Genomic DNA, 26,194 nt, shown 5'->3' with positions numbered 1-26,194 from the left:
GGCCGGCGGCGGCGGGCGCTGTCCGTGCCCGCGGTGCTGAACACTCCGGAGCGGTGGTGGCGGTAGCGCCCCGGCGCGTCCCGGCTCTTGCCCGGCTCGGCTCGGCTCGGTGCGGCGCGGCTCTGCCCGATTCGGTGCCGCTCTACCTGGCCCGGCTCGGCTCAGCGCAGCTCGACTCGACTCGGCTCGCCTCGGTGCCGCTCGGTTCGGCTCGGTTCGGTTTTGCCCGGCTGGGCTCTGCCCGGCTCGGCGCGGCGCTTGCGCGGCCGCGGAGGCGGGCCCGGCGCGGGGGGGGGGGGCACGGGGGCGCAGCCGCCGGCGCCGGGAGAGCTGCGGGGGGAACTGTGAGCCCCGGGCCAGCCCGGCTGTCGGGGATGGGGCTGAGCTTAAGGGTGCGGAACAGGAACTCGAGGCACCGGGCATCCTTTGGGCGAAAATATTCCCTCATCCCTGCAGTTGTGCTCCTGCTTGGCCCGGGCTGGGAATGCTCCCAGAAGTGCTCCTGGCCCTGTGTGGCAGGTGCAGGGCAGCGTTTTGAATTGTTGGCTTTTAGAAGCATTAAGTAGGTAAAGGATCTTTTGAAATAGATGGTAGGTTTGAAACAACTGAGTTGAAAGCATGGAGAACACAAGGAGGTCAGGCATGTCCACCTCCTTGCAGGATCCTTCAGTCCTTGTCTATCCATACTATGACATTGCTCTGAGCCGGGTGGTAGCCACACGTGTCTCCTTGTGCATGGGGATAGCTTCCTACACAGCTGGTGGAAGGTGGCTGCTCCTTTTGTAGCTGCTCTCATGCCAATAACCATGCCAATGACTCGTGTAGGAAGGACTTGGGGCTTTCTTGTGGCTGTGTGTATGGCCATGGGAGTGGCAGCGACCTTCTCTGCCTTGTCACTATCCTTTGTGTGGCTGTGGGGATGGCTGTGACCTTCTCCTTCCTCGTAGCCATCTCTGTGGACCTCACAGTGGCAGTGACCTTCTTTCTTATGAGGGTGGCATCCTTTTTGCTTCACACATACAGAACAGCTGAAGCAAAAAGGGAAAGTATTAGAGTGGAGAGTATCCTATAACTTCCACTAATCCTCTAGCTGCTTAGAGTAAGCCCTTCCTGCCTTAATGACTTAAATGCCCGAGGCAGTTTAAAGAACAAAAAGCTTTTCCTAATGCCAGGGTGGGTGACTCTCCCACCGAAGGCTGACATCTCTCTGAACCCAGCAGGAGGGAGTTTCCAGGACAGCCTGCGGGCAGCGCCGCTGGACCAGCGTGGCGCTCTCTTCTGGGCAGGGCCGCAGGGAAAAGCCTGCTGTTCTGAGCCTAGCCACAGAAATGTCACTTGCCTGGTAGGATCGGATCCACTGCGAGGAGCAGCTCCAGAGCAGCTTGTATTGGTGTGGCCCAGCAGGAAAGACTGAAACCTGGTATCTGCTGAAAAGATTAGCTAGCATTAATGTGGTGACAAGGACATAGGTGATATTTCCTTTTCATTCTTCCCGATGCTAAATAAAAATTCTTGCAACAGTAATGATATTAATAGAGCCATGGGAGCCACAAGGATGGTGGGAGTCAGCTGGATTCCAAACATCCCACTGCTTCTGACAGACAGGCACATCTTACAGCTTTAGTCTGGCTCAGCCCGAGGTGCGAACTCCTTGTCTGGTAAGTGGGGATGATCACGCTTCCTCACTCCCACAGCTTGGCAGGTTTCCTCTGTACTGCTGCAAGGTATTCAACACATGGATTAATTATTTTTCATTGCCCTTAGCCAGGGGCTATAGCAGGGCTTGTGCTCCCAGCTGGCTGCAAAGCACTGCCCTAGGCAGCAGCGGTGTTGCCCACATCTCTCCTGGGGCTGCTGCTGCTGCTGCTGCTGCACTGCCAGGGCTGAGGGGACCGGCTGTAGTGGCCAAATCAGGGAATCCAGGAGTCCCTTACTTCAAACCTGCTTGGCTCCTGCCCCTGCAGTGCAGCAGAAGAGGAACTGCCTCTCCCATCAGCCAGAAGCTGACGCTCTCCTTAATGTGTTGTGTCATTTGGAATATTGCCACTCTGTGACCTCCCTGTGCTTGGCCAGCTTGAGACTGGTGGGGCAGATCTCAGTGTCATTCTAGGGGAGGCATGTGCTGATCCCAAGATGTCCTCTCCTTCCAGAAACAACCTAAGGGTGAGCAGGAAGAACACGTAAATGGGGTTCCCAAACTATTTTAGGAACTAGGGACATGAATGCTTCCCACAAGACAATTCCATCAAGATGTGAACATCCTTCATCCAGAGGAACTCTTTCTATCACAGTGCCTGGCAAACCACAATGGGTAAGTCAGCAGGATGGAGGCCAAGTGGTCTGGAGCAGTCTCTTTGGATTGGGATGCATCCCTGCCTCTTTTTCTGCAGACAATGCTACCCTGAATCTCAGGGAAACCATGCTCAAAGCTGACAGCTTGAAGTGGTGACACCACCATGGTGTTTTGCACAGTGCAAAAACACTCATGTCATGAGTTTCATAGACACCCAAGGCCCTGAAGTCATCCTGGCCAAAGCAAGGCTGGGATCATTGCGCAGCTGCCTCGGATTGCAGCAGACTGCTGGTTTCCAGGCAATGTGCACAGGCTCATGGATCTGCAGCCAGCTTATGAACCCTGGTTTGTCACTGCTCACTGGAGCAATGAAATAGCCAGGGTATTTCTGCTGCTCGAAGCCAGTGACAGTGTGCCAGACACCTCCCGTGCTGGAAGATTTCCATGGGTACAGCAGCAGTCCTGGCTGCTCCTGCTGCATAAACCTCCCATTGTCTCAGCCACTGAAATTGCTTCCTTAGCCAGAGAACAGCTCTCTGGCGGGGGCAGCACTGCATTAGCCAACTGAGCCCCAGTCATTTCACTGTGCAGAGCTTATTTTACAGGTGAATGTACCTGCCCACTTCCTGAAACTTCAGGAGGGGTTAATTTAGAGATATAAAGTGCTTTAGTCATGGTTTCAGTGCCAGGACCTGAGACAGAGCTGTTTGTCTGAACATTTACATTTTACACCAAAGCCATTGGTGCTGGGTGCCTGAAGAGAAAGGCCCAGATGGATGCTGGGTCTCCTCTACACAGCCAGTTTGATTTACTGCTGTCCCAGCAGCACAGCCAAGCAATGTCATTGTGCACAGAAGATGTGTGTCTCTGCAGGTGTCTGCACTCCATGGAGCCCACCTTTTTCTGAGTTCTTAGGAGTATAACTACTTGAAAGAATAAGATTTAGTGCCTTTTTGTTCAGTGCTGTTTGTGACCACTCTGTACTGGGATGGGCTTGGAGGAACCATCACCTTCCAAAATCTGTGCAGTTGTCTGTGTTGATAAGAAGTATCTTCCCCAGTGTACGCCATTTTAAGGTATGAGGTTGAAAAGGGCTCAGGAATCAGGCTCACAGGTCGTTTTTGGTTGCCAGTCATCATTTCTGCCCAGGGTGTGTGCTGGAGCATGGCCCACATGCTGCACACAGAGGAGAGATCCATGCAGGGCCCTTCTCTCTTTCTCAGGCTTCTGCGAGGCTCCTGCAGTGCTGGAAAGCTCTGAATAGTTGTTGACCCAGTAGCAGGGCTGAGAAGGTTGCAGGCATATGGCAGTTATGTTTCTGGGCACTGGTACATTGCAAACTGGAGCAAATAAGAGATGTGCTGAATTTGCACTGTGTTTGAAGGGGCAGGAGGCCCATGGAGACCCAATTCCACTTTGTCTTGGCAGAGGAAGTCTCACTGTGGCAATATTGTCCCATTTTTCCTGGTGCTGTGTGCTGGGAGCGCAGCCACATTCGCTCTGAAGCCGCCCATATGTTCACACCATTTCCAAGCGTGATTGACAGTGAGCCAGTTCCCTCCAAGCATCCTGAGATATCCCAGACTAATTCATCCTTTGTACATAAATATTCTTCCTGTGACATTTGGGACACAAATTCTCAGCCTGGGGAAGGCCAGAGAAGGCACTGGGGTATGTGACACACCTTGACTAACTGCCTGTTACAATACCTTCACAGTCTAAACAAGGTCCCAATGGCACCAGTGCCAGCGTGTCAGTGTCATCCAGAGATGGCCCAGTTGACATTTGGCTGAGGAAATTGGCCAAAACGGCTCATTTCAGGAGGATCAGAGCCTTGGGGGGATGAAAACCAGTTCTTTTGGCTCAAGAGCAGATATATGAGCAGAGTGGAAAGCTTACACTTCTCATATTTGTTGAAATGTTTCTGCTTTTTTTTTTTTGGTTAGTAACTGCGCTTCAGAAATGCTCCAAGTATTTCATCTGGTGCTTCCAGAAAAAGGCATCTTTAAATGTTTGTTCCAAACCTTTCTTATCAAAAGGTTTCAATAACAACAGGGCAAAGGAAGAGTGCTTTTAATCAATTCCTTCTGAAAGTACTGAAGGGAACAAAATATTCCAGGGAGAAAGGAAATGGAACGTTTCCTTTTTTCAAACCTAGTTCTGAACCCTAATTGTATTGTAGCCCACCCTAATCCCATGTGTTTGGACTGCACAGTGTCTCTAGGCCTGGGCAAACCCTCAGCCTTTCTGCAGAGATCAAGTCAGAAGGGCCAACAAAATATCCACATTCCCAAAGGAGAATCACTTGGCTCAGGATCTCACTCAGGGACTCGAAATGGTCACCCAGAGAAAGGCATCACCCTCTTGAATTATGATTTCCATCCTGTTGGAACAGGGATTATTTGCACTTTCAGAAGTTTTTTGCCACTTGAGTGAAGCTCTCAGCAGCCAGGCACAGTCCAGCAAGTCTGCAAGTGCTTCATGTGATGCTTAAGATCTTTTGCTTTTTATATTTTTAATATATTTGTAGCTTTGTAGATTGCTAAAGCATGGCTGTAGCTTCTAGTAGTTTTCTTCTCTTTCTTCCCTACATTTAGGAACAATAGGATAACTTTACAAACCTAAATATTGTGTAGTCTTATTTCAAGAACAGAACAAACTACAAGGATGTTCTGTTTTCCAACCAGAATCTGGACCAGACATAATAAAAGTGGGGCAAAAGAAAGCTCTGGACTGCTTCCAGTGGACACCCCAGGAATTATTACCTAATCAACGAACCTTTTAAGTGGACAGTATATGATAAATATACTAATTGACTAACCTTATAAAAATTGTACAATTACTATACCACGTGTGATTTTTGCCATATAGTGTACTTGCAAGCTTTCAAGTAAAGGTTTGCTTTTATATTCACTCTAACATTATTGGAAAGAACTATTCTATTTTCCAGGCACCTCCACCCCTTCCCTTCACCCAAGTACTAATTATTGTTGAACTAGTCCTTTAATATTTAATTGCCACCTTGACTCCCCTTTTCATCTCCTCCCTTCCCAGGCTGGTCCTTCCTGTGTTTGTGCTCCCAACCAGCTGCACACCTTGACCCTCTGCACAAGCAGAGCCAGTGTTCCTGCTGAGCCCAGTCAGAATCCATGCAGCATCCCTGTGAAGTGGCACCACTGGAGCCCACGGAGATTCTTCAGTCCAGCTCAAACCCTGCAGCCAAGGTTGGTCTCTGGACTTGCTTTTGAGTTCTGCTGGCAAAGGGAAATGAGATGGTTTGTTAGGCTTTAATGGAGTTTGGCTGGGATGAGAGGGACCAAATTTGCCACTTTTTTCTTCTTGCATCAGACTCAAAGTGGGTCACTATAATTCGTGTAGCCCCAAAGCAGCCATACCTGGAATAATTGTGACTTTTTGGAGTTCACAAAGGGCATGTGACCACGTCAAGAGCAAGCTGGCTCCTGGCTGCTCATTTGCAGCTTGTGAGCCCAGGCCACTGGGCTGTCCGTGTCCTCCTAGATCTGGGCTGAAGCCATGGCTGGAATGAGGAACCTCCCTGGGCCCCTGCTGATGACAGGGCAAACAAGTTGCTGTCTGCAGCATTCCATGCTTTCCCCAAGGACTACATTTCCATAAAAGATGAAAAAACCTGCCTGACTGGCTGTCCCGGCCACTTTCCACATCCTCACACCCTCCCAAGGCTGGGTCCCGTGTCCTACATCTGAAGGCTGGGTAGTGAACAAGGTCAGCAAACCTGTATTTGTCTCTGCTGAGAGTGTCTGCAAGTGAGAAAAACTAAGTGGACAGATTAATTTTTCATTTGCTCAGCCTTTGACCACTTCAGAGGACTCAGACTGGAATGATAAGTCTTCAGGAGCAGAAAATATTGGAAGAGCTGACAAGATGATGGGTTTTTCAAGGCAGCATTAAACACAAGTATGCACAGAACTCACCCACAGGACTTGAGGCAGGACCCTGCAGGCTGCAATGATGCACAGGGAAGGGGAAAAGAGGGGATGTCTGGTTCCAAATGGGAAGAGGGCTGCCCTGCACATCCTGAGATATTTCTGTGCTGTGCCATGATTGGTATCCCTGTGGAAGTACCAACAGGCAGCTATGATCCTTACTGCTTTTAAACAGGACCAAGCTGCCATTACATCCTTTAGCTGTCTTTGATAGTTTTAATTTTGGTCCATTTCAAAACAAATGTCTCAGCAGCTCTTTGATCCCCATGAGTCTCTCCAGCTAAAGCCCATTTAAGGTTCCTGCCTGGTCTCTCTTCCCAGTCTAGGGAATATGCTGACCTTTCTCCTAGCTGGAGGAAACACCTCAACCCCTTTTTAATCCCACAGCGCAGCTGCTTGAAGGACCAGAGCTGGGGGAGGCAAGGGAGGCAAGAGGAATTGCCTTATTGTGTGTTTGGTAGGAAGTGTGCCTTCAGGCCTCCCAGAACTCTTTGATACACTGTGTTCCCATCCCTCCCTCTCTGCAAGGCCTGGAGAAGGATTGAGTTCCTAGCTCAGCTCAGGAGCCTCGGGCAGCACATCGCTGCACACAGCCGTGCCTGGAGACCCAGCCCTGTGCCTCATCTGCAGTCCTGACACATAATACAGAAACAGCCTCCCACAGCATCCAGACTTCAGCTCCTTCAGTGGGCTTCTGGCAGCTGCCTCCCAGATCCTCCCAGCAGTTCCCGAGTGCCATCTGTTGACTCGATAGCGGTCATGCAAAAAATGGAGAGGAGCCAGGATAAGGCTGGGTGAAGTGCACTTGGGAAAAGTGGCAGTATGGCACTGAGTGGCTCTGGAGGAGTTTCACAGAGTGCAAAAGGAAAAGGAGAGAGGATTTCAAGCTGAAGTTGTTCCTGCTGGTGGAAGGGCTGATGAAGGGATGCCAGGAATATTTCTCGGAGCAGGCAAGTTTGCATTTTTTGAAGAATCAGATTCTTTCCTTCAGTCTTTCTGTAAGGCAGAGAGACAGAGTCTTACTGATAAAATATGGGGCAAAACTTTGTGCCAGATGCTGAGTGCTGTCCTGGAGCAGGGAGATGGCAGACTACTGTCAGGGATGGTTCTTTGTGCCAAAACTGAAAGGCCTTGCAGCACACAATTAGAGAAAGGGACTATTTCACTGTCACAAGCACAAAATGGAGAGGTCATTGCCCTGCTTTCTTTCCTTGGCCCCAGAAAAATCTCCAGCAAACTTTGGCCCAAGTGGAGAGCGAGGGCTCCAAGTAGGCAGCTGAAGGCTGTGCTTAAGGACAGTCAGCTGAGCCCCTGTACAATGCAGCCACAGCAGGGCAATGCAGAAAAGACCCCTTTATATACTTTTGATTCCTCCAGCTTCCAGGCTTTCCTGAAGGAAGCTGCTGTCCACCCCAGCGACTTCTTCAGGGGCAGCCTGAGGTTAGCAAGAGCTGAGAGATCCATGAAGCAAAAACCACAGAGCCAACCTGGGTACACTTCATGTGCTGAGCAGTTTCAGAGGTGGCACCAGCCAGACCACAAGAGAGCCCAGAATTAGACTGTCCCAGCAGGTCTTCTGGGATTTGAAAGAAAAAAGAGATTAACTCTAGGTGTGGTGTACAAATTGCTGAGTGAGTAATGAGGCTGGTTTCTCCAGATGTCCTTCCTGTTGCTCATGGATGCAGGACACACTTGCTGTCTGAAGTACTCTGTCAAGCTGCTGCGTGTGGGAAGCGCTGCCACCAATGCTGGAGAGCAGGATTGGTGTCCTGCAGCCACCCAGGTGGGAGTGTTGGTGTGAACAGGATTCAGTGTGTCCTCAAGTCCTGCAGGACTCCCAAAATGTCTTGCATCCAGCACACCCCGCTCACTAGAGCAGGAGTAATAGGAACCTTCTCTGGCTCCTCTCCTTCCCAAAAGCAAACCTCTGGGTATTGGAATCCCTGGTGCCTGGATGATGGTCCAGAAGGATTGCCCATAGCTTGATGCAGGCACAGACCTCATTGGAAGGCAGTGCCAGTTTTGGGATTGATGCTGCACTTTAGAGAAAATCAGGGGTTTTGACAGCTTTTTACTGGGGACAGCTGTGGTGTTACTGCAGCCCTTTCTGGCCACAGTGCTGGGAATAATTAAATGTACATGCATATTCATAATCCCATAAATCTTGGCACATTCATAGGGTTCTGCTTTCTCCTCTGACTCTCCCAAGGGCACCAGCAGGTCCCCAAACCAGCCTGTTTTGCCCCACTGCTGCAGCTGCAGAAGCTGCTTCCTTGACTGGGCCCTTTTGCCCATGGGTTTCTGTGTCTGCAGTGTTCACTGAGGGTTCCCATTGATGTCAGATGATGATGCAGAAGTAGGTGCCTGTCATTTGTACCACTCAGACATGGTAAAGGACAGCTGAGACATGTCAGCTCTTTGTATTGAGGTCAGGAGCAGCTGAGACTGCCCTGGAGGGAAATGCAGCTCTCCAGCAACATCAGCAAAGGCAAAGTTATTTTAGGGATCTTCGCCCCTGGTTCATGGCACTGCTCATTGCTGGAAGAGCTTGGTCACACTGCCAGGAATGGCAGGGACATAGGATGCCATGGCTATGAGGTCTGGAAAAGTTTGGAGAAATTCCTTGTGAGCAGTTGGCTTAAGCCTTGATAATTTGAGCATGACATGGGCAACACAACGGACCCAGCTGCATGTGGTGTTCAGCCAGCACTGCACACAGAACCTGGCCTTGGAGTTTGGGTAATGGTTTCTGTTTTAACCTGAACCTCAGCATCAACATAGTCTGCAGTGTCCTTGAGGCAAGAGACATGACCACCTCACAAAGAGGACAATGCACAGGATAATGCACTGGGGTCCCTCACCCCAAAAGGCCACACAAAGACTTGCATTTCCTTCAGGGTGACCTTGCAGCGGCTGTTGCTTTGTTTTCTTCCCTTTCCTGGCTGCCAGCAGGCACAGGGAGCAAATGAGCTATGCTGCACTGCAGGAGGGGTGCTGGGGGGACACATTTTTGGTGCTGGGGTTTACATCCCTGGCCAGGGCAGGTTGTGATGGCTGGTCAGGACAAGGTGTCTCCCAGGAGGCAGATAACAAAAAGAAATGCAGGCAGTGCTGGATGGTGCCTATGCTGATGAGGGCTTCAGTGTTTCCATGAACACTGACTCCCTGACTCAACCCAGTCCTGGGTGACCTTGTCCCTGTGGCCTCCAGCCCAGCTAAAAATGGGATATCACTCTGCCCTCAAAAGAGAGTGTGCCAGCTTGGAAAACCAAGGCAGTGCCATGCCACAGTTCCCCTCCATTCCCAGGTCAAGGTAAAGCTCCACATGACTCTGCATCTCCTGCACAGCTGTGTCCACTGCAAACGTCTTGACAAGCACTTGGGCTCCAGCAAAGCTCCTTTTCCCGATTTTCTGCCCACAGCTGAGTCTTCATTTCCTTCATCAAGCCTGAATCCAGAAGCACTGCCTTGGAAATGGTTTCAATTTCCTTTCATCATTGAGTACCTACTAATTAATATAGGTCACTCTGTCCCTCCAAGAGCTTTTACTAAGCTGTGCTTCCATCTCCTTAGTGCCTTAGCCATGATGTCCAAGTCATGTGCAAAGAAGGGACCAGATTCTGAGTTCTGCAAAGTCTTTGGCAGATTTCCCTTCAACTACTCCAGGTTTCAGGTCAGTTTTCTTGAATTTTGTGAGGAGTTGAACTCCTTAAAGGTTTAGAGTGGACAGTGGGCAGCAGTGGACCAGCTTGGTTTTTTTAACATACGAACATAGAAGGGCCCACATTAAGGGGGGGCTGTGCATCAATCCTTGGGCAACAAAACATTCCCTGGTGTACTTCCATCTCCTGTTTGCCTCACACTCGATCTGTGTCTCTCAGGATGGAGGGAGAGGGCAGCCAGTCTGTGCTGAGGGAGAATGTAGCACATGGCCAGGACATATGGCTGAGGTTTCTTCAGCCTGGAGGAGACTCATTGGGGTCTGCAGCTTCCTCACAAGGGGCAGCGGGGGGGCAGCTCCGATCTCTGATCTCTGTGACCAGGAGCAGGAGCCGAGGGAACAGCTGGAGCTGTGTCATGGGAGGGTTAGACTGGATATCAGGAAAAGTTTCTTTCCCCCAGAGGGTGGTCAGGCACTGAGCAGGCTCCCCAGGGAGTGGGCACAGCCCCAAAGCTGACAGAACCCCAGGAGGGTTTGAACAATGCTCTCAAACACAGGGTGGGATTGTTGTGGTGTCTGGGCAGAGGCACGAGTTGGGCTGGATGATCCTGTGGGTTCCTTCCAACTCAGGATATCCTATGGTGAGGTAAGGGTTCATGTGGCGACTCAAGATGCAGCAGCTGAATGCTGTTCCCTCAAAGCCCCGTTGCTACTTGTTACTCTCCTGAGGGTTATTTTGGCAGCTTTCGGACAGGGACTCATAGGAGTCCCTCTGCTTTGGCTGTGTGCTTCCTGCTAGTCCTGCTGCCAGCTGGTGATGCCCACCCCACAGCACTCTTCTGTTCCTTCCTGAAAGAAAGGCCCACTTTAACAGGGGGGAAATCATTCCCAGAGAATACTGAAATTAAACAGAAAAAGGCAAATCTGACCCATGTTTTCCCATGCAGGCTCGTGCACACACTCACACTCACAAGACGTGCAGGACCCCAGATATTTCCCGGCCCCGCCAGGCGTGGAGCCAGCCATGCATAACAAACAACACGACCCCGTGAATGGCCACGCAGCGAAGCCAAGCTGTTTGCCTGATCCATCCGTCATTGTTCAGCCGGCTTTTCCCACTTTGAACGAGGGTTTGTGGCATCAGGAAGTTAAAAGGAGTCAGGAGGGGGGAAAAGGGGGAGTGTTTCTTTTAAAAAGAGAGTGAGATTGGAGAGGAGGACACAGGCACTCCAAACCCTGTCTGTGCTTGGTATATTAGGCAGCCAGTGCTCTTGGCTGGGAGCCCAGACGAGGCTTTTGTAATCAAAACATGATCTTGTATGCTGTGCAACCAGTGCTGAGAAAGGCCGTCTGATGGCTCTCCTCTTTTAGCTCTGCTCTGGAATCCGCCGGGCTCCGCCGCCGATGTCCAACATGCACCGAGCTGTGAGTGCTGCCTGCGCGGGGCCTGGGAGGGGCGGGGGCGCTGGGGTCCCTCACCCCAAAAGGCCACGCAAGGACTTGCACTCGCTTCCTTCAGGGTGGCCTTTCGGCGGCCGTCGCTTTGTTTTCTTGCCTCGCCCGGCTGCCAGCAGGCACGGAGAGCAAACACGCCGTACCGCACCGCGGGAGGGGTGCTGGGGGGGAGCGCATTTTGGGTGCCGGGGTTTACATCCCTCGCCGGGGCAGGTTGTTGTGGCTGGCTCAGAATAAGGTGTCTCCCGGGAGGCAGATAGCAAACAGAAACGCAGGCAGTGTTGGATGGTGCCTGTGCTGGTGAGGGCTTCAGCTGCAGCTGTCAAGGAAGAGGATATTTCTTAAAAAGAGCGGATACATTTGCTTACGCAGAAGAGCGTTAGTACGGGCCGCTCCTGTCCCCTTTCCCTCCCCCCCTTCCCCGCCATTCACACTTTCCCAACCCTGCTGTCTCCGAGGTCTGGCTGTAGAAGCAGGCGATCGTAGAAGTGTATGGGGAAACACTGCACGCAGAGACAGTCTGGAGCGCGGTGTCCCTCCAGCCCCCGAGGAGCTGCGTAGCCAGTGTGTGTGCCACTTAGGAGAGGGGCTGTCACACAACGGGATGTCGTCATTTAACTGAAGCCCAAAGCCGATAGCTTTCAATTTTCTCCTTTTGTGACATTTTAATTTGCAATAGAATGAGGCCTCTCGTTCCGTGGCTATGCCCTGCTCTCGCGGAGGCTTTGGGTTCAGCTGATTGCTGATTCAAAGCCATCGCACGTTTGTTCTGCCAAAACCATTTATAACTCTGTCGCGGTGACATACGGGCACCTTGGCTCCCCGGAAGAGCTTTACTCTGGGGAGGGCACGGTGGAGCCACACTTTCCATCCTGAGCATCAGCTCCGGCACGGGCTGGAGCAGCGGGTTCGTTCCAGAAAGGGAGGACAGGGCCCGGCCCCCTGTTATCGGCTGGCTCGGAGCGGCAGCTGACGAGCAAACGCTGACTGGGCTGAAGTGTACAATGGGTGAGCCCCTGGGAGCTGAGCGTGGGCTCCACACGCTGCCCAGCGCTTCAGTCGCGGGGCCCGGGTGTGCGGGTGAGCGACCCCTCCCGCCCACAGCTTCTCAGCATTTGCTGAAACAGGTTGTGCACAGAGAAACACCATAATGGCTTCGTTAATAAAGGGAAGGAGAAGTGCTGAACACCAGCAAACTTTCCTTCCAGTGACTTGTGTCCAGCTGGAAATGGAAAGACTCCCTCCCCCCCAATACCAGCCGTCTTGCAGTGTAGACAAAATGCTGACAAATGGGCAGAGGGAGGACAGCGTGACAGGCCTTTTCCATTTTTTTGCCTTAAAAAGAGAAGAGCATGAATAAAACCTCTGCAGGAATTTTAAATTTTTTCTCAAGCCTGCAGCTCTGCCAGTTCTCCTTCAAAAGAATCTGAAGATGAAAGGGGTGTGTTTGAGGGCATGCACCACTTTGATCCCACCCTCGGCAGCCAACACCCCAGAGCTCAGTACACAGTGAACCTGCCAATTTAGTGCTCCCAGAACAGCTTCTGTTCAGGTAAACACCGAATTTGGCTTTAATCAGCCTTGCAAAATGCCCATGGAACTGTATCCACCCACAAAGGCAATCTGCTCACCTGTCGCATATCCGATGATGAATGGCAGTGGAAAAGCCATTTGTTTCCCACAGATCTTGACAAAATCCCATTGTCCAGCAGAAGAATGTGTGGAGGCAGTTTAAATGTTCTCGTTGTCCCACCGGGGCACAGATGTGTGCCTGTGTCCCTGTGTCCTGGTGAAGCAGCCCTTGGCAGGGGCTGTAGGATCAGATACCCCTCACAAGGGACGCCAGTGGGGATGGGCTGGTGCAGGAGCTGCGGTCTGTGTCATGAGCAGGTTCTGCTGCCTTCCCTCACTGATGTCTGACAAGGTGCCTGAGAACACATGAAGGTGAGGGTCATGTACTGCATGCAGATAAGCAGGGTGTTAACTCTGGAGCCCACTGACAGCCATCAAAGTGGGGCAGCAGCGCTTTGCTCAAACTACCTCATTGCTGAACAAAAATTGTAAGAAAAGGAAATGTGAATTCTGTCAGGAAAAGTCAGGGAGAAGTGATGGGAAAGACTCTTTCACTTCCCACCTTGTCCAGACAGAAGGAGCAGGCTTCATCCTGTTGGTAAAATGACTGAGAAGAGCTTTGCTCCTTGTGTTTCTAGGATGCTGCTGTGGATGATGCTGTGTTAAGGAAGAAAGAGCAGAAAGATGTTGAACTTGATAAGAAAATCTTGGCTTTGCGGAAAAAAAACGAAGCACTGATACGAAGGTACCAGGTGAGTCTGCAAGTCCTTACCTTCCCCAGCTCTGATCTGGGGTCCTCAACTCACAGTGTAGATTGTCAGCACAGTCAGAATGACCGTGTTACATAGATAGCATGTTTGTACTGGAAACACTCAGAGCAGGTGGGTAGAGCTCTGCCTTTAGCTTAGGCTTTACCTTAGCCTTTAACTACAATTCTTGAGCTGCTTCAGAGAACAGACACTGACACTTGCCTCACTGCTGCAGCATCTCCTCACCCACTGCCACCTTCCTCTGTCTGCATCCCATAACTGGGACACAAGTTGGTCCACTCCCTCTTAGACGTGGAGGTGGGTCCATTTAACAGAATTAAACAGGAAAATGAACAACATCCAGGTACAGGCTTGTGATAAGGGCTATCTGTGTTTCAGGAAATAGAAGAGGACAAAAAGCGAGCAGAACAGGAGGGAATGGCTGTTACCTCCAGGAGGCCCAAGCAGGATGGACTCACCATTACCATCACCAAAGCTCACAATGTAAGTGGTGCCTCTCCTTCACCACGGGCCAGCTCTCACTCCAGTCCTGCTCCTGCAAAATGGCATTTCTGAGAGAGACCATCCACAACAAAGTTCTTTGAGCACAGGAAATACATCCTAAGCCCTGAAAAGTGTGTGTGAGTTCTGCAGAGATGTGTGATCAGAGTGATTTTAGGTGCTGCACATACGTTTCCAGCCATGCCCAGGCACCTCTACCCATGCACAAAGAGATAACTGGCAGATGACTGGGTGTGTGAACAGGCATACTTGGCCCTCAAACGGTCCCAGGTGTCAGCATCACTGCAAATATGTAGGCAGAGTATATCAGGTGTGTGTGTGTGTGTGTGTGTGTGTGTGTGTGTGTGTTTGTGTGTCAGTCACTGGAGGCATCAGGAATGCCTCTGAGAATGCCATGGAAAACTTATGGTCTCCTTAGGCTTTGGGAGTGAGCAAAGCAAGTGGCCCTGGGCCAGAGACTGTGAGTCCCAGGTTTCCTTCCTAATTGGATCAAATCTGATAAGCTCTGTCCACCCATCCTGGCAGCATGGGGCTTGGAAAGCCAGTCCTGCCTTAACCCCTTGGTGAACTTTTCTGCCAGAGCTCATGCAGAGCCTGCTGAGCCAGCCCACCCTGCTTTCAGCACTCCGGGTTGTTGGATCCAGGCCAGTGCATTGCTCTCCTCCCACCCTGGCCACGGCCCTCGCCTCTCTCGGGGTGCTGCTGCACACATTTTTCTCTCATACAGGACCTGAAAGATGCAATTACCCAGACTGAACACTATGGACAAGATAGCCCAGCCCTCTCGATGGTGAGCACCACCCTCAGCCATCCACTTGGCTTCCAAGGCCACCTTCAGCAGGACTTGGGCTTTCCCAAGCTAACTCAGTGTGCTGCAGAAAGAGATGAGGATGGCATTTCTTTCCCATAACTCTGGCATTTTAGTCTGAAATGTCAGATTTGTAAGTGCAAAGGATTTTTCAGCCCTGCTGTCTTTGTGGGTTTTGCTGCTGAGCAGACAACAAGCCCCTTGTTCCCCAGGAATGTCACAGCAGTGTGCCGGGCACAGAGAACTTCCTGGGGGCAAGGGCTGTTCTATAGCTGCCTTCCCGCTTGTGTGCAGGTGTGTTTGGGGAAGGGAATCACATCCCTGAGTCAAGGCTCTGGATTTGCTAATGGAAGTGGTTCATTTTCCAGGACAAAAGGGTGGTGAGTGAGAAAAGGGGAAACCCCTGTCCTACAAGCCCTGGGTTTGGCATTGGCAGTGAGGAAGAGGAGGAGGAGGAGGAAGCAGATCATATGTTCACATTCAGGATGGGGAAGAGGGTGCAGCTGGCTGTTACCATGGACAACAAAGCAAAGGTGAGTAGGGAAGAGGATTGCTCTCACACTGCAGCCTCTTGCCTTACAAAGGAGCTTCTGTTCTGCCTCTCACTTGAGCTTTCTGTCCAGTGTGTCACATCCAAAGGGAGCAGTTCCTTGCTGCTTGTTTCCTCTCATTTCACAGTTGTTCAGCACAACCTCAGAGCTACCACATGCTCCCTCTCTATATTTGATTCTCAGGAATCAGCCCTCAGGCCTTGCTAGCCCCCTCAGCAACACTTTCCACCCAGCCAGGTGGAACCAGTTCCCTTTCTAAGGGATCAGTCAATTTATTGCCCTCCTGGGCCAGTCTGGTGTTAAACTGTATTGCTGTGCCTGGAAAGAGGGGCTTGCTTGGTGACACTGTGGTGACTGAATGAGGCACCACCATCCTTCCTGTGACCACTGCAAGGTCCCAGCACCAGAGATCCTCGGCTGTGCACGAAACCACTCACATCCAATCATCAATAACCTAAATCATAGTCAAGCGAGATGCCCCAGAGGAAAGCCAGCTGGAAAGTTTCACAAAATGGACATAAGTCCAGGAGTTTCCTTTGTTCCCCTGTTCTTTTTCCTGGCACGCCTCGGATGAGTATTTTTAACACTGCCTCTGCAGTCTGGGGCATGCCTCAGGCATGAGATGGGCACATCTCACCTTACAGTGACTCTGTATGGGGAGTGGTGTAGTTCTGACTAAGCTAAAGAGCTGGTGCCAGAGTCCCAGATCTCTGTCAGGCAGGGAATGACCCAGGACAAGCCCTGTGGAGGGGAGGAGTTGGCTCTGCCAGGTGCTGTGGCTGTAGACCTGCTCTCTGTCCCTCTTGGCTCTGCATGGGTGCTCTCCTCATATGACATCTCTCACTCTGGGAGCTGGGGCACCAAGGACCAGGATTTCCCAATGTGGGACAAGCAGGCTGAGAGATCACCCAGACTGTTAAATAGGAAACAAGGAAAGAAGACAATGTCAGCAGACACATTGAGCAGAATGTGCCTTCAGGCGAGGCAGCTTAGCCAGAAGCAAAATGGGGAGGGAGGGAGGGAAGAAAGGAGGGAAGGAGTGGTAAAGGGAGGGAGAGCAAAGGGTATTACACAGAAAATCTGGTGGTCTCCCAGCCTGGATGTGTCTAGCTGCCACATCTATGTTAAATAGCTGTTTCCTGTATTTCCTTTGAGTCTTCCTTGCCATCTGCTCAATAAATGCAGGGTTAAAGACTTTGTCAGCACACCAGCCTTCACACCATGCCTTTTAACATCCAGTAGCCCAGGGATGGTGTCACCTCCCTGTAATCCAGTGATGTTCTCTTGAGGCTTCTGTTGTGCTCGAGGTGTTTGGGCACAAGGTTCTTTGTGTTGGGTCTCATGAGAGACTTTCTCAGACAGCAAGTGATGAAGTCACCTTCAAATATCCTCCCAGTGCCAGACCTCCCTGGCAAGAGGTATCTGTGACCCTGTTACATGTCTAAAGGATGAACCATCAACACCTAAACACTGAAGAGCTCTAGGGAACAGCTGTTGACTTAAGATGAATAAATGCTTGTGGATTAATAGCTTGCTGTTGCCTTCTAAACCATCTCTGGGCTTACTTTCTTAATAAAAAATTATGTTAAGTAGAATGCCAAACACCTCACACAAGTGCTCTGGGTAGGGCAGAGCCAGGCCAGTCTCCAGTTCAGGCTCTCACCTCAGCAGTACAGCCTAGAATTACTGAACCCAAAAGCAGAGCTAGAAATCCCCAAGGGAATATGTAACAAGGTTCCCACCACGTCTGTTCATCTGGGGCTGACAGGACAGGCAGAGCCAGACCACTCCTCTCCCCTGCATCAGGCTGACTCAAGAACTATCTCTGCTGAAACAGCAAAATCACACAAATGTGAAAGATGAATAAACAAGAGACTGAGGTTCTGCTGCTGGAAATACTCCAGTGTCTCCTAAAACATTTATCATGTGCTAGGAAGCCCGATGACTGAGAAGCCATAAAAAAGGTCATGCTGATGGAGGCTGTGAACAGGAAGGCTCTCTCCTCGCTAACATCTGCACTCCTGGCAGAGCTGAGGGAAAATGAGGTTAATGTGAGGCTTCTTGGTATCACATGTCATGCCAAAGGCCCTGATTGCATGTCTTCCCTACAAATCAGAGGTCTGGGTGTGCTTTTTGTTTTTAAAAACAATTTTGTAGCAACAAAGTTCCCAGGTTTCACTAAAGTTTCCTTGGAGATTTTGAGTACCTTTTAAATCAAGACTCCAGTAAATGTGAAAGCTCAGGGTGGAAAACAGAGTAAAATGCACCATCCTTTAGAGAGGGAAGCTGCTGAGGTTCCTTCATCCCTGGTGAAGTTGAGCAGACTTCATATGGATGAAGAGAAAAGGAAAAGATCAGAGATAACAATGGATATGACTTATTAAGTCTCTCATTTCCTTGTAAGGCAAAAATAAAAAGGCACATGACTGGCCTGAAAGATGATACTTTTAAATGAGAAAAAGAATGAGTATCTTTTTGTACAAAAGATGTGCTCATTTTGTGGAATTGATGGCTGAGGGCACTGGCAGGACATCAGCCAGCAACAAAGATCATTAACAAAATAAGAAACAGATGTAAATCCATGTAGTGAAGTCATGACACTAATACAGACAGCTGTAAATAATATCTGAGAGGGGTAAACTGCCCTTGCTTAAGAGCTTATATATCAGGTTTCTTAAGTATTCCATTGCTGAATAAATAATTCCAGAAATACAAACGCACAATGACTATGAATTGATGAATTATCAAATGCTAATACACTTTAGGGGAGTAACTGCTATGTGGACAAGGTTGAAGTGAAGGAACCCCACTGTTCCCCTTCTCCTCCACCTTCTAGGCTTATGCTCTAAGGTAACCTCACATTTTATTGGGACATGTTGTATGGGGAGGGGACAACCTCACATTTGTTTCTAAGACACAGACACAAGCTTAAAATAAAACCATCCTTCAGTGTTCATGCTGCAGATTATCTAAGCATGAACATGAGGGTAAATCCCACCATGCTGGTGTTGTGCTCAGCTAAACACACCTCTGTAATATCACAGATCCCTTCCAGTGGGATGGCAGCTTCATGAGCCAAGGGGTCTGACTGTTCTGCTCATTTTCTGTCCTGCCAGGCCAAAATCCTTTGCAGTTTGGGATGGCCACTCTCCTAGGAGGGCTAATGGGGGTGTCCTTAACTGAGCCTGTGCCTTCCAGGGCAAGAGGATCGTCAGCGAGAAGCGCGCCGAGAGCTTCCCTGGGCCGGGCCGAGTGCCGGAGCTGAGCGAGGAGGAGATGGACCATTTGGTGGCTTTCCGACGGGGAAGGAGGATGCAGATTGCCATCACCATGGACAACAAGGAAAAGGTAAGTACAGTGCCAGTGACTGGCCTGGAACCTATCCATGGCATCCACTTCTGCTGGCATGAGGAGAGCCTAGCCACAGGATGTTGGGAGACACTCCATGTTAATAGGGCAGCTTATCTCCTTACCTCTGCCTTCCATCCCTGTGAAAGAAGAAAGTCACAATCTTTTCCCTCCCCTGTGATCCTAGCTAAACCTAGAAGCCTCCTAAACACACTGAGTTCATCAACAGATGCTGCTTTGGAAGGATTGATGAAAGCACTGCTAGATATGGGGCATGAATCTCACCTTGTCTCTTACCAGCTTCTCTTTGAAGCTACACCGCAGACTGGAACAGGAGCAGTGTCCTCCTGACTCACTGCACCACTTAAACATTAACAGAGCTGGGCTATATCTGCCTCTGAACCACATCCTGCTGTGCCTGGTCATCACCTGCTGAGTGAACTGGCTGAACTTTGGTAGTCTTTGAAACATATTTCAAATACTTCTTTACAAATACCTTTCTCTTTACACACACAGAGGCATGTGCTATTTTCCTCTTTGGAAGCTTTCACAGATAAGAAAGAATGCCTGCAGCAAACAGGATCAGAGACTGTGTAGGAAAACACACTTGGTGTAGCTACCAACCACCCAGGAATGCTGGGAGACATCTGCAGCCCCTCTCTGGAATAGTGCCAACCATTTGCTGCTACTAGCCACGCTCATCTTCAGCTTCTCCTCCTCCCTAGGGCTTACCTAGGCTCCAGGAGTTCAGGTGCTCCTTTCTTGTGGCTGCCAAGCTGTGTTTTGAATGCCATAAAGCTCAAATGAGCTGCCTGATTGAGCCACTGGTAACCCCAAAGTCCCCATGACAGACATCATCACCAGCATTCCTGGATGTAATGGGATTGACCTGACTGTGCTGTTTCTGCCCTTCAGCTTGTCAAATGTACTTCTGTAATGTGCCAGGCAAGTGTCTCCTTCTGCTCTCTGCTGGACCTGTTCAAACACTTGTCTCTGAGGTCATCAAGGTTGGGGCTGTACTAGGATAGAGCTGCAGGAGGAGTGCCTGGATGTTGGCTTTAGATCCTGTGGTCTCTTAAGTGTATGGACTGCCCTGGAAGGTCATCTCTAATCTGGTTTTATTATGGAATATGAAATTGGAGGCTGAGCATGCATGTATGTGGTTTTGGCAATGCCTTGCTCATCCTGTCCTGGCCTCAAAGCATCTAGATTCAGAGCATATGAGGGTGGGCCCAAGGCTGCACTGGCTAAAGCCATAGAACCATGGAAGCTTGGAATCCCAGACTTGTTCAGCCTTGTTCCCTGACAGCTCCATTTGCTGTTCCTGCATCAGGGGAAGTAGTGAATAGATCATTCCCAGCACTTCCCAAAGCACAAATGATTTTATCGACCTGTTTCACATCTTCCCTCACCTATCTCATGTAACTTAAGAGATTGTCCCTATTAGGCTTGTCTGCTGAGGACTGTTCTTTATTTCTGATCATTCTCATTGTCCCCATTTGTGCTTTTGTTATTTTTACCATATTCTTTCAGTACAAGCAGACCAGAACTGCACATGGTATTCCAGCTGCGGGCTCTCCAGGATGTACTCAGTGACATAACAATGTTCTGGTTTGTTCTCTATTCTTCTCCCAGCAAGTTTGCATTTTCTTTGCTTTTTTTTTTTCCCTAAATAATTGAGCTAACAATTTTAGAGAACTAGTCACAGTAACACCAAAATTTCATTCCTGACTGTTAATCATAGCTCAGGACTCATTACTGTGTGTGTGTATACAAGAAGGGACATTTTTCTCTGTGTGAGTTATTTTCTATTACTGATATTGAATTTCAGCTGTAATTTTATGATGCAGGCATTCAATGTCAAGAGATCTTTCGCAGCTCTTTCCGGGCAAATTACATTCTTTGCCCTGGATGATTTAGTATCATCAGCAAACTGTCATCCCTCTCTTCAGCTCCTTTTCCAGACCATTTATGAGCATGTTGAGCAGTACATGTTCCAGTGGCACACTCCTGCTAATCTTCTGCCATGGAAACCACCATTTTCTTGCCACTTTTTCTTTTCTATCCTTTAATCAGTTGTTAAAAGAGAAACTTCATTTTCATCCTCAAATCCAAGCTGCTGGGGAGCGTGGTGGAGTGTCAGTGACTGGGTAACTGTGTGTTAGGACCTGAGCTGGGACCCCTGATTCAAGGATTAACTTTCAGTCCCTCATTAACCCCAGCATGGTTCATCCTTTGGGCCTTTTTACCTTGTGTCCCAGCTGGTTCCCTGCTCTTTTGGGGTTCCCACAAAGGCCTAGGAGAAAGAGTCACATCCATCACTTCCCCTCCAGTAGCCTGGCCCCTGTCAAATTTGCTTCCTCCTCTGTGCATGTGTCATATTTATCCAATTAAAGTATTTGATGGGTGTCCTCATTACCACACATTTTCTCTATTTTTATTCTTGATGAAATTCAATAAAGAAAAAAAGCCCAAACTAACAAAACAAAAAAATCCCCAAAGAGGAAACCGGCTCCCATTCTTGCTGCCCATGGTACTTCTGGCTAACCCCACACTGTCAGTCCCAGACTGCAGCAGAGCTGAGATAGGAGCTACCAAAGGAAATGCAAGAGAAAAAAGATGCTTTCATGATCTCCTTTTCTGAGACAGCTCCAGTGCCATAAGCAGAAAGACTCTTTCACTCTCTGTTAGCCCACAGGGCTGAAGGGACCAAATTATCCTGTCTCCTTGCAGAGTCCATCGCTCTACTGCTGCAGCTTCCTGACCTCCAGTGCTGCTGCTGGCTTGGAAGTGCCACATCTGGGACCCATCTCTGCCTGGCTGCCCCTAAACCTGCCTCAGGGCTCTCCTGCATGTAGGGCTGGAGACAATCCTTCATTTTTAGCCCTAAAAAGCCACTTTGGCAGTGTTTCAGGCTCATTAGTGCATTAGAGCTGGGAGCCAGCAGCCCAGGACCAGTGGAGCACAATGGTTAATTAACAGGTTACAAATCATCTTTTAAATGGGCAGTTGATAGAGCTTCAGGGCTTTTAAATTGTCCTTTTATTAACAGAGTTTCCCAGGATGGTGTATCAGAAATGACTGTAATCAAGAGATACAAAAGCTGCTTTCAGGGACTAACACAGAGGAGTCGGACTTGGTGCTTGCAGAGGAGAGGAACCAAACCTGTGGCAGGAGAAACACTTGCTTTTACATTGCAGATGGGAGGGAAAAATAGGCAGAGAGGGTGGCTGAAAAGTCTTTAGCTCCCTTCAGGCAGCACAATTAAGGAGGCAGATTTTTCAAAAGAGTTATAAAAAAATCCTCTCATGTACTAGTTTCAAAAATCCTGCCCAGTGGGGAATCTGAGCACTAGAAAAACGGCTTTAAGCTTCTACAAAAATCTCCTCATTTCTTCAAGAAGAAATGCCAGTTGTGGTGCTGACACGTGCCTGGAGAGGTGGGTGCCAAAGGGTTTGTTTAACTCATCTGATTGTCCTTATTTTTAAAAAAAGAAGGCGTTGAACTAGCCCAGAGATATGGAAGCCTGTCAAAGCTTCTGGAGAACTGTTAGTACCAACCAGTGCTTGGCTGGATAATGGCATCAGTACTGTCACCACTGCACAGTGACATTAGCTGGGAATATGTGTGCCAGGGAGTCAGAAAGACCCAGTGGCAAAAGGCATTTGGGATCCCAGGGCTGGTTTGGAGCAGGCTCTGCCCCACCTTGGGCCCCACCCTGGGCCATTCTGGACTGAAAAACTGAGAAATCTTGGCAGGAACCTCAGGATAAACAATCATAATCTTCCTTGACTGCTTCAGGCTTTTGTGTCCTCCTCCTGCTCTGCAGGAACAGTTACATCAGGAATGATAACGTCCATGTCATTTTTCTTAATTTTGGGGGCAGAGAGGAGAAGGAAAAGAAAAACATGTTTTGCTCCCTCTTGGCCTGGGTGTGTGGTAACAGGAGGAGCAGTTCTGGGACAGCAGGACAACAGGAATTCTGCTCCTGAGCCAGTGCAAGAGCCAAGCTGACTGTTTTCTGCACAGCTCAGACCCGCTGTCCTGGTACAAAAGAACTACATTTTTGTGGTCTTCTCCATTTTCCACAGTGCCCTCTGAGAAGCAAAAATAGAAGCAGACTGAGGCAAAAGGCAGCTGACTTGCAGTGAGGGTGTAAAAGGATGAAGGGTTGTGCAGTGTCTCTGTGACCCACGTTTGTGGTGGGCACTGATGAGTGACCATTCCAAATGGGACAGCCACTGGCATGTAGGGCCCTGGAGAGCAAAGTTTCCAGATTTCTGCTGTTTAATCTCTCAGTAAATGCTCAGTTTGGGACTGCAGAGAGTCATTCAATCTCTTACTACAGGGTTCTTCAAACAGGGCTGCCAGAGCAGGTGATTTTGAGTCCAGAAGGGAGCATTTTTGGTTATATAAGTTTTCACAGCAATATTTTGAAATAAATCCCCAGTGTCATCTTTCACCATATCCCCTTTTGCAACAGGCAGGATGTGGTGAGGGGCAGCTTCTCTGAGCACAGACCCCTCTACATTTTTCCCAAATCTTTGCAGAGAAATCCCAGGACAATATAGCTAAAATTTTCCTTGTTATTTCAAAGGATCTGTTTGAACAAACCTCCATCTGTACTGGAGCTACAAGTCAGACCAGTGAAGCTGTCATGCACCGAGTGCAGTGACAGTCCCTGGACTGTATGGCCACACTTCCCACGTGCCTCAGACTTAGCATGTGTGGGCAATCCCCCAAACATGTGTCTCCAGCTCATTCCCTGCATGATTCAATGGGATACATGAGAACAAGCTGCAGCAGCATTTGTTGCCTTAGGAGATTGGACAGAGCTGCAGGTATCAAGACTGATATCCCAAGTTTTCCCTGTAAAACTAAAGCTGTGTCTGGTGAATGCATGGAATAAAAGTCCTGTTTCCAGCCTGGGCTGGACCTCACCACGCTGCTGCTTTCTGGAAGGGCTGAGCTGGCAGTTTGTGCTGCCACGTTCCTCTTTGTGTTTCAGTTTTGCTTGGCACTGCAAAATGGCAGCAGGACAAGCTCAGCCCCCCACAGCCCCAGCCCTGTAGCTGTCCAACCAGGCAGGGAGCCTTTCCTAAAACAGTCTTTATGCTCTGCAGACTGTTTTGTTAAGACCCACTGCAATCTCACCCTGGCCTCTGACATGGCTCTGTCTCAATTATTCATCATGTGTGGGGACAGAGAACCCCTGGCTTGGCCCATGTTTGGTGCCCGTAGCCCACTAAGAAACAGAGGCTGATTGTCACCTCCTGCCAGGCTGGGGAATATCAACAGCACAGCAGAGCTTGCCAGTCTGGTGGCAGCATGGGTAAACCCTGTGGGAGCAGGGATGGACCGTGGTAAAAGGATGCCATGTTTGCCAGGGACTGAAATCACTCCTAGTTTGACCATGCTGGGTTGTAGCTGCACCAAATAGCTGCTGTTTGTAGCTATCCAGATCTAGTACAATGGATTCTAAAATGGCCCAAATCTGTAAAAGCACCTGAAACTTGGTCTGCCTTGGAAAGAAACAGGACCATGCAGGATACCACTCTGCTTCCAGCCTGGGAGAAGGAGTGACCTCTGGGAATGCTTTTCTCATGCACCCCTTGCTTTCTGACTTCTTTTTTTTCTACATCAGTTTGATTTGGGGCCCCATAAAAAATCCTTCCTCTTTTGCTGATCTTTTCTGAGAAGTTCTTACATGTCCTGGTCAGCATAGGTTCAGGTGTTGATTCCCCTGCAAGGAATCCTTGCTTAATCCTGAAATAATTCCTGTGTCCGTTCTCTTGCAGGGAGAAGAGCGGAGAACAGCAGAGAAGAGGAGAACAGAGAGTGACAGAGGCCCAGAAAGTGAGCACAGCCGGAAGGTGAGTGGGACCCAAGTCGCTTTGTGGGGACCTTTGTCTTGGAAGAGGAAACCAGTAGAATGTGCCTTCCCACCATAATCCTAAAGGAAGGTGACCTTTGAGGTCTCTTGAGACCCAAACCATCCTGTAATTGTGTGAAGCAGCCTTGTGCTCTGATGTGGCTCCTGCTGTTCATCACTCTCATCATACAAAACTTTGCTGAGCAGCTGACACATCTGGAGCAAGCAGCACTGGAAAGGTGACAAGGACCTGCCTCCACACCTTGTCATGGCTGCTCAAGCCCTTCACACAGCCATAGGGATGTTAGGAAGGGTAACATGCTCACCTCTGTGGCAGCACAGTTTTGGCTGTTTCCTCTCTCAAAACCATTTCCTTGTGGATTGAAAAACTCAGGCTGTATTAGCTACAGCTCCTCACTTCAGCAGGAGCTGAGTAGGATGGAGGTAAATTAAAGCACAGGCCTTCCCACTGACTGTTTAATGCAAAGCCCGGAGACATGCTGGCTCCCTCGAGCCTGCAGATGCTTTAATTAATGGAGCACAAATAGAATAACCCCACCTCAGTGTGATTCATTAGGAGGACACAGATGGGCTCTTAGACACTAAATCCAGCTGAGCCCCCCAGAGCAGGAAGGGGGAGCATGATAGCCTGTGGCCAGCTAACCACAGCTACGCTGTAATTGAGGTGAGGGACTGACTCCTCTTGCTCCATAGGCCCCCAGCCATTTCTGCCTCTCCCCAAAAGAGAGCACAGGCATCAGCCTCAGTCCTTCCCTTCCTTTTGGCTTAGTGAATGCATCAGGGTCCATCCTGGCAGGACCCCTTCATCTCTCCCTCCTTGGGGACACGGTGTCAGGTCCCCAGCTCCTGCCAGCTGAGGAATGCAGGAGCAATTGGTGCCACCCCAGCTCCGGCCCACGCAGGTGAGTCACCTTGGTAACAGGGCTTTCAGTCCCTTCTTCCTGCTGCTTCTCTTACCCGCAGTGCAGGGCTGAGGAGTTAATTCCTCTTTGGGGAAGGTGTGAGGGTGGCTGGCATGGAAGGACACGTGTATGAGGTGATGAATTATCTGCTGGTAATTAGCACCCCAGGACTCAGCTCTGCACTAAGCTATTCCCTACACACTGTTGCTTGACAACACACCACAGCCTGTCGGCTCCTGCTTCCACCTCATCCATTAACCTGACAGCTGGGCTACTTCCCCCCCACATGCTCCATCAGCTCTGAATTGTCTTTCCATTAAGCTTTAAATTTTTGAGCAGTGTCAGCCCTTAACCAGTCTGTCATGAGGAGTGACAAACCAGGAGCCTGACAGCAGTGAAAGTAAAGAGCCCCTTTGCTCTGAGAATGCTGCTCTTGAGCACAGGGTTGGCTGCAGCTCTGTGACTGTGGGCTCCC

General features: G+C 49.7%; 1 protein-coding gene across 2 annotated transcripts in view; it reads left to right on the top strand.

Moving 5' to 3' along the window:
- Positions 1-9,886: 9,886 nt before the first annotated feature.
- Positions 9,887-26,194, top strand: part of CCDC9B (coiled-coil domain containing 9B) — a 28,009-nt gene continuing 11,701 nt past the window's right edge. Inside the window, exons 1-8 of one of the 2 annotated variants that reach the window (XM_054276164.1) lie at positions 9,887-9,931; positions 11,291-11,344; positions 13,585-13,698; positions 14,095-14,199; positions 14,945-15,007; positions 15,394-15,558; positions 18,775-18,924; positions 24,723-24,797. In XM_054276164.1, coding sequence (XP_054132139.1) covers positions 11,324-11,344; positions 13,585-13,698; positions 14,095-14,199; positions 14,945-15,007; positions 15,394-15,558; positions 18,775-18,924; positions 24,723-24,797 — 693 coding nt within the window. In that variant the 5' untranslated portion in view covers positions 9,887-9,931; positions 11,291-11,323. Of the gene's footprint in view, positions 9,932-11,139; positions 11,345-13,584; positions 13,699-14,094; positions 14,200-14,944; positions 15,008-15,393; positions 15,559-18,774; positions 18,925-24,722; positions 24,798-26,194 lie in introns of those variants that run through there. The other variant, XM_054276163.1, reaches the window with a different exon arrangement.

This window comes from Melozone crissalis, unplaced genomic scaffold (assembly GCF_028551555.1).
Source record: "Melozone crissalis strain CALT ecotype California unplaced genomic scaffold, PUWL_Pcris_2 ptg000018l_1, whole genome shotgun sequence".
NCBI classification, from domain to species: Eukaryota; Metazoa; Chordata; class Aves; order Passeriformes; family Passerellidae; genus Melozone; species Melozone crissalis.
This window is presented reverse-complemented; position numbering and strand designations above follow the sequence as displayed.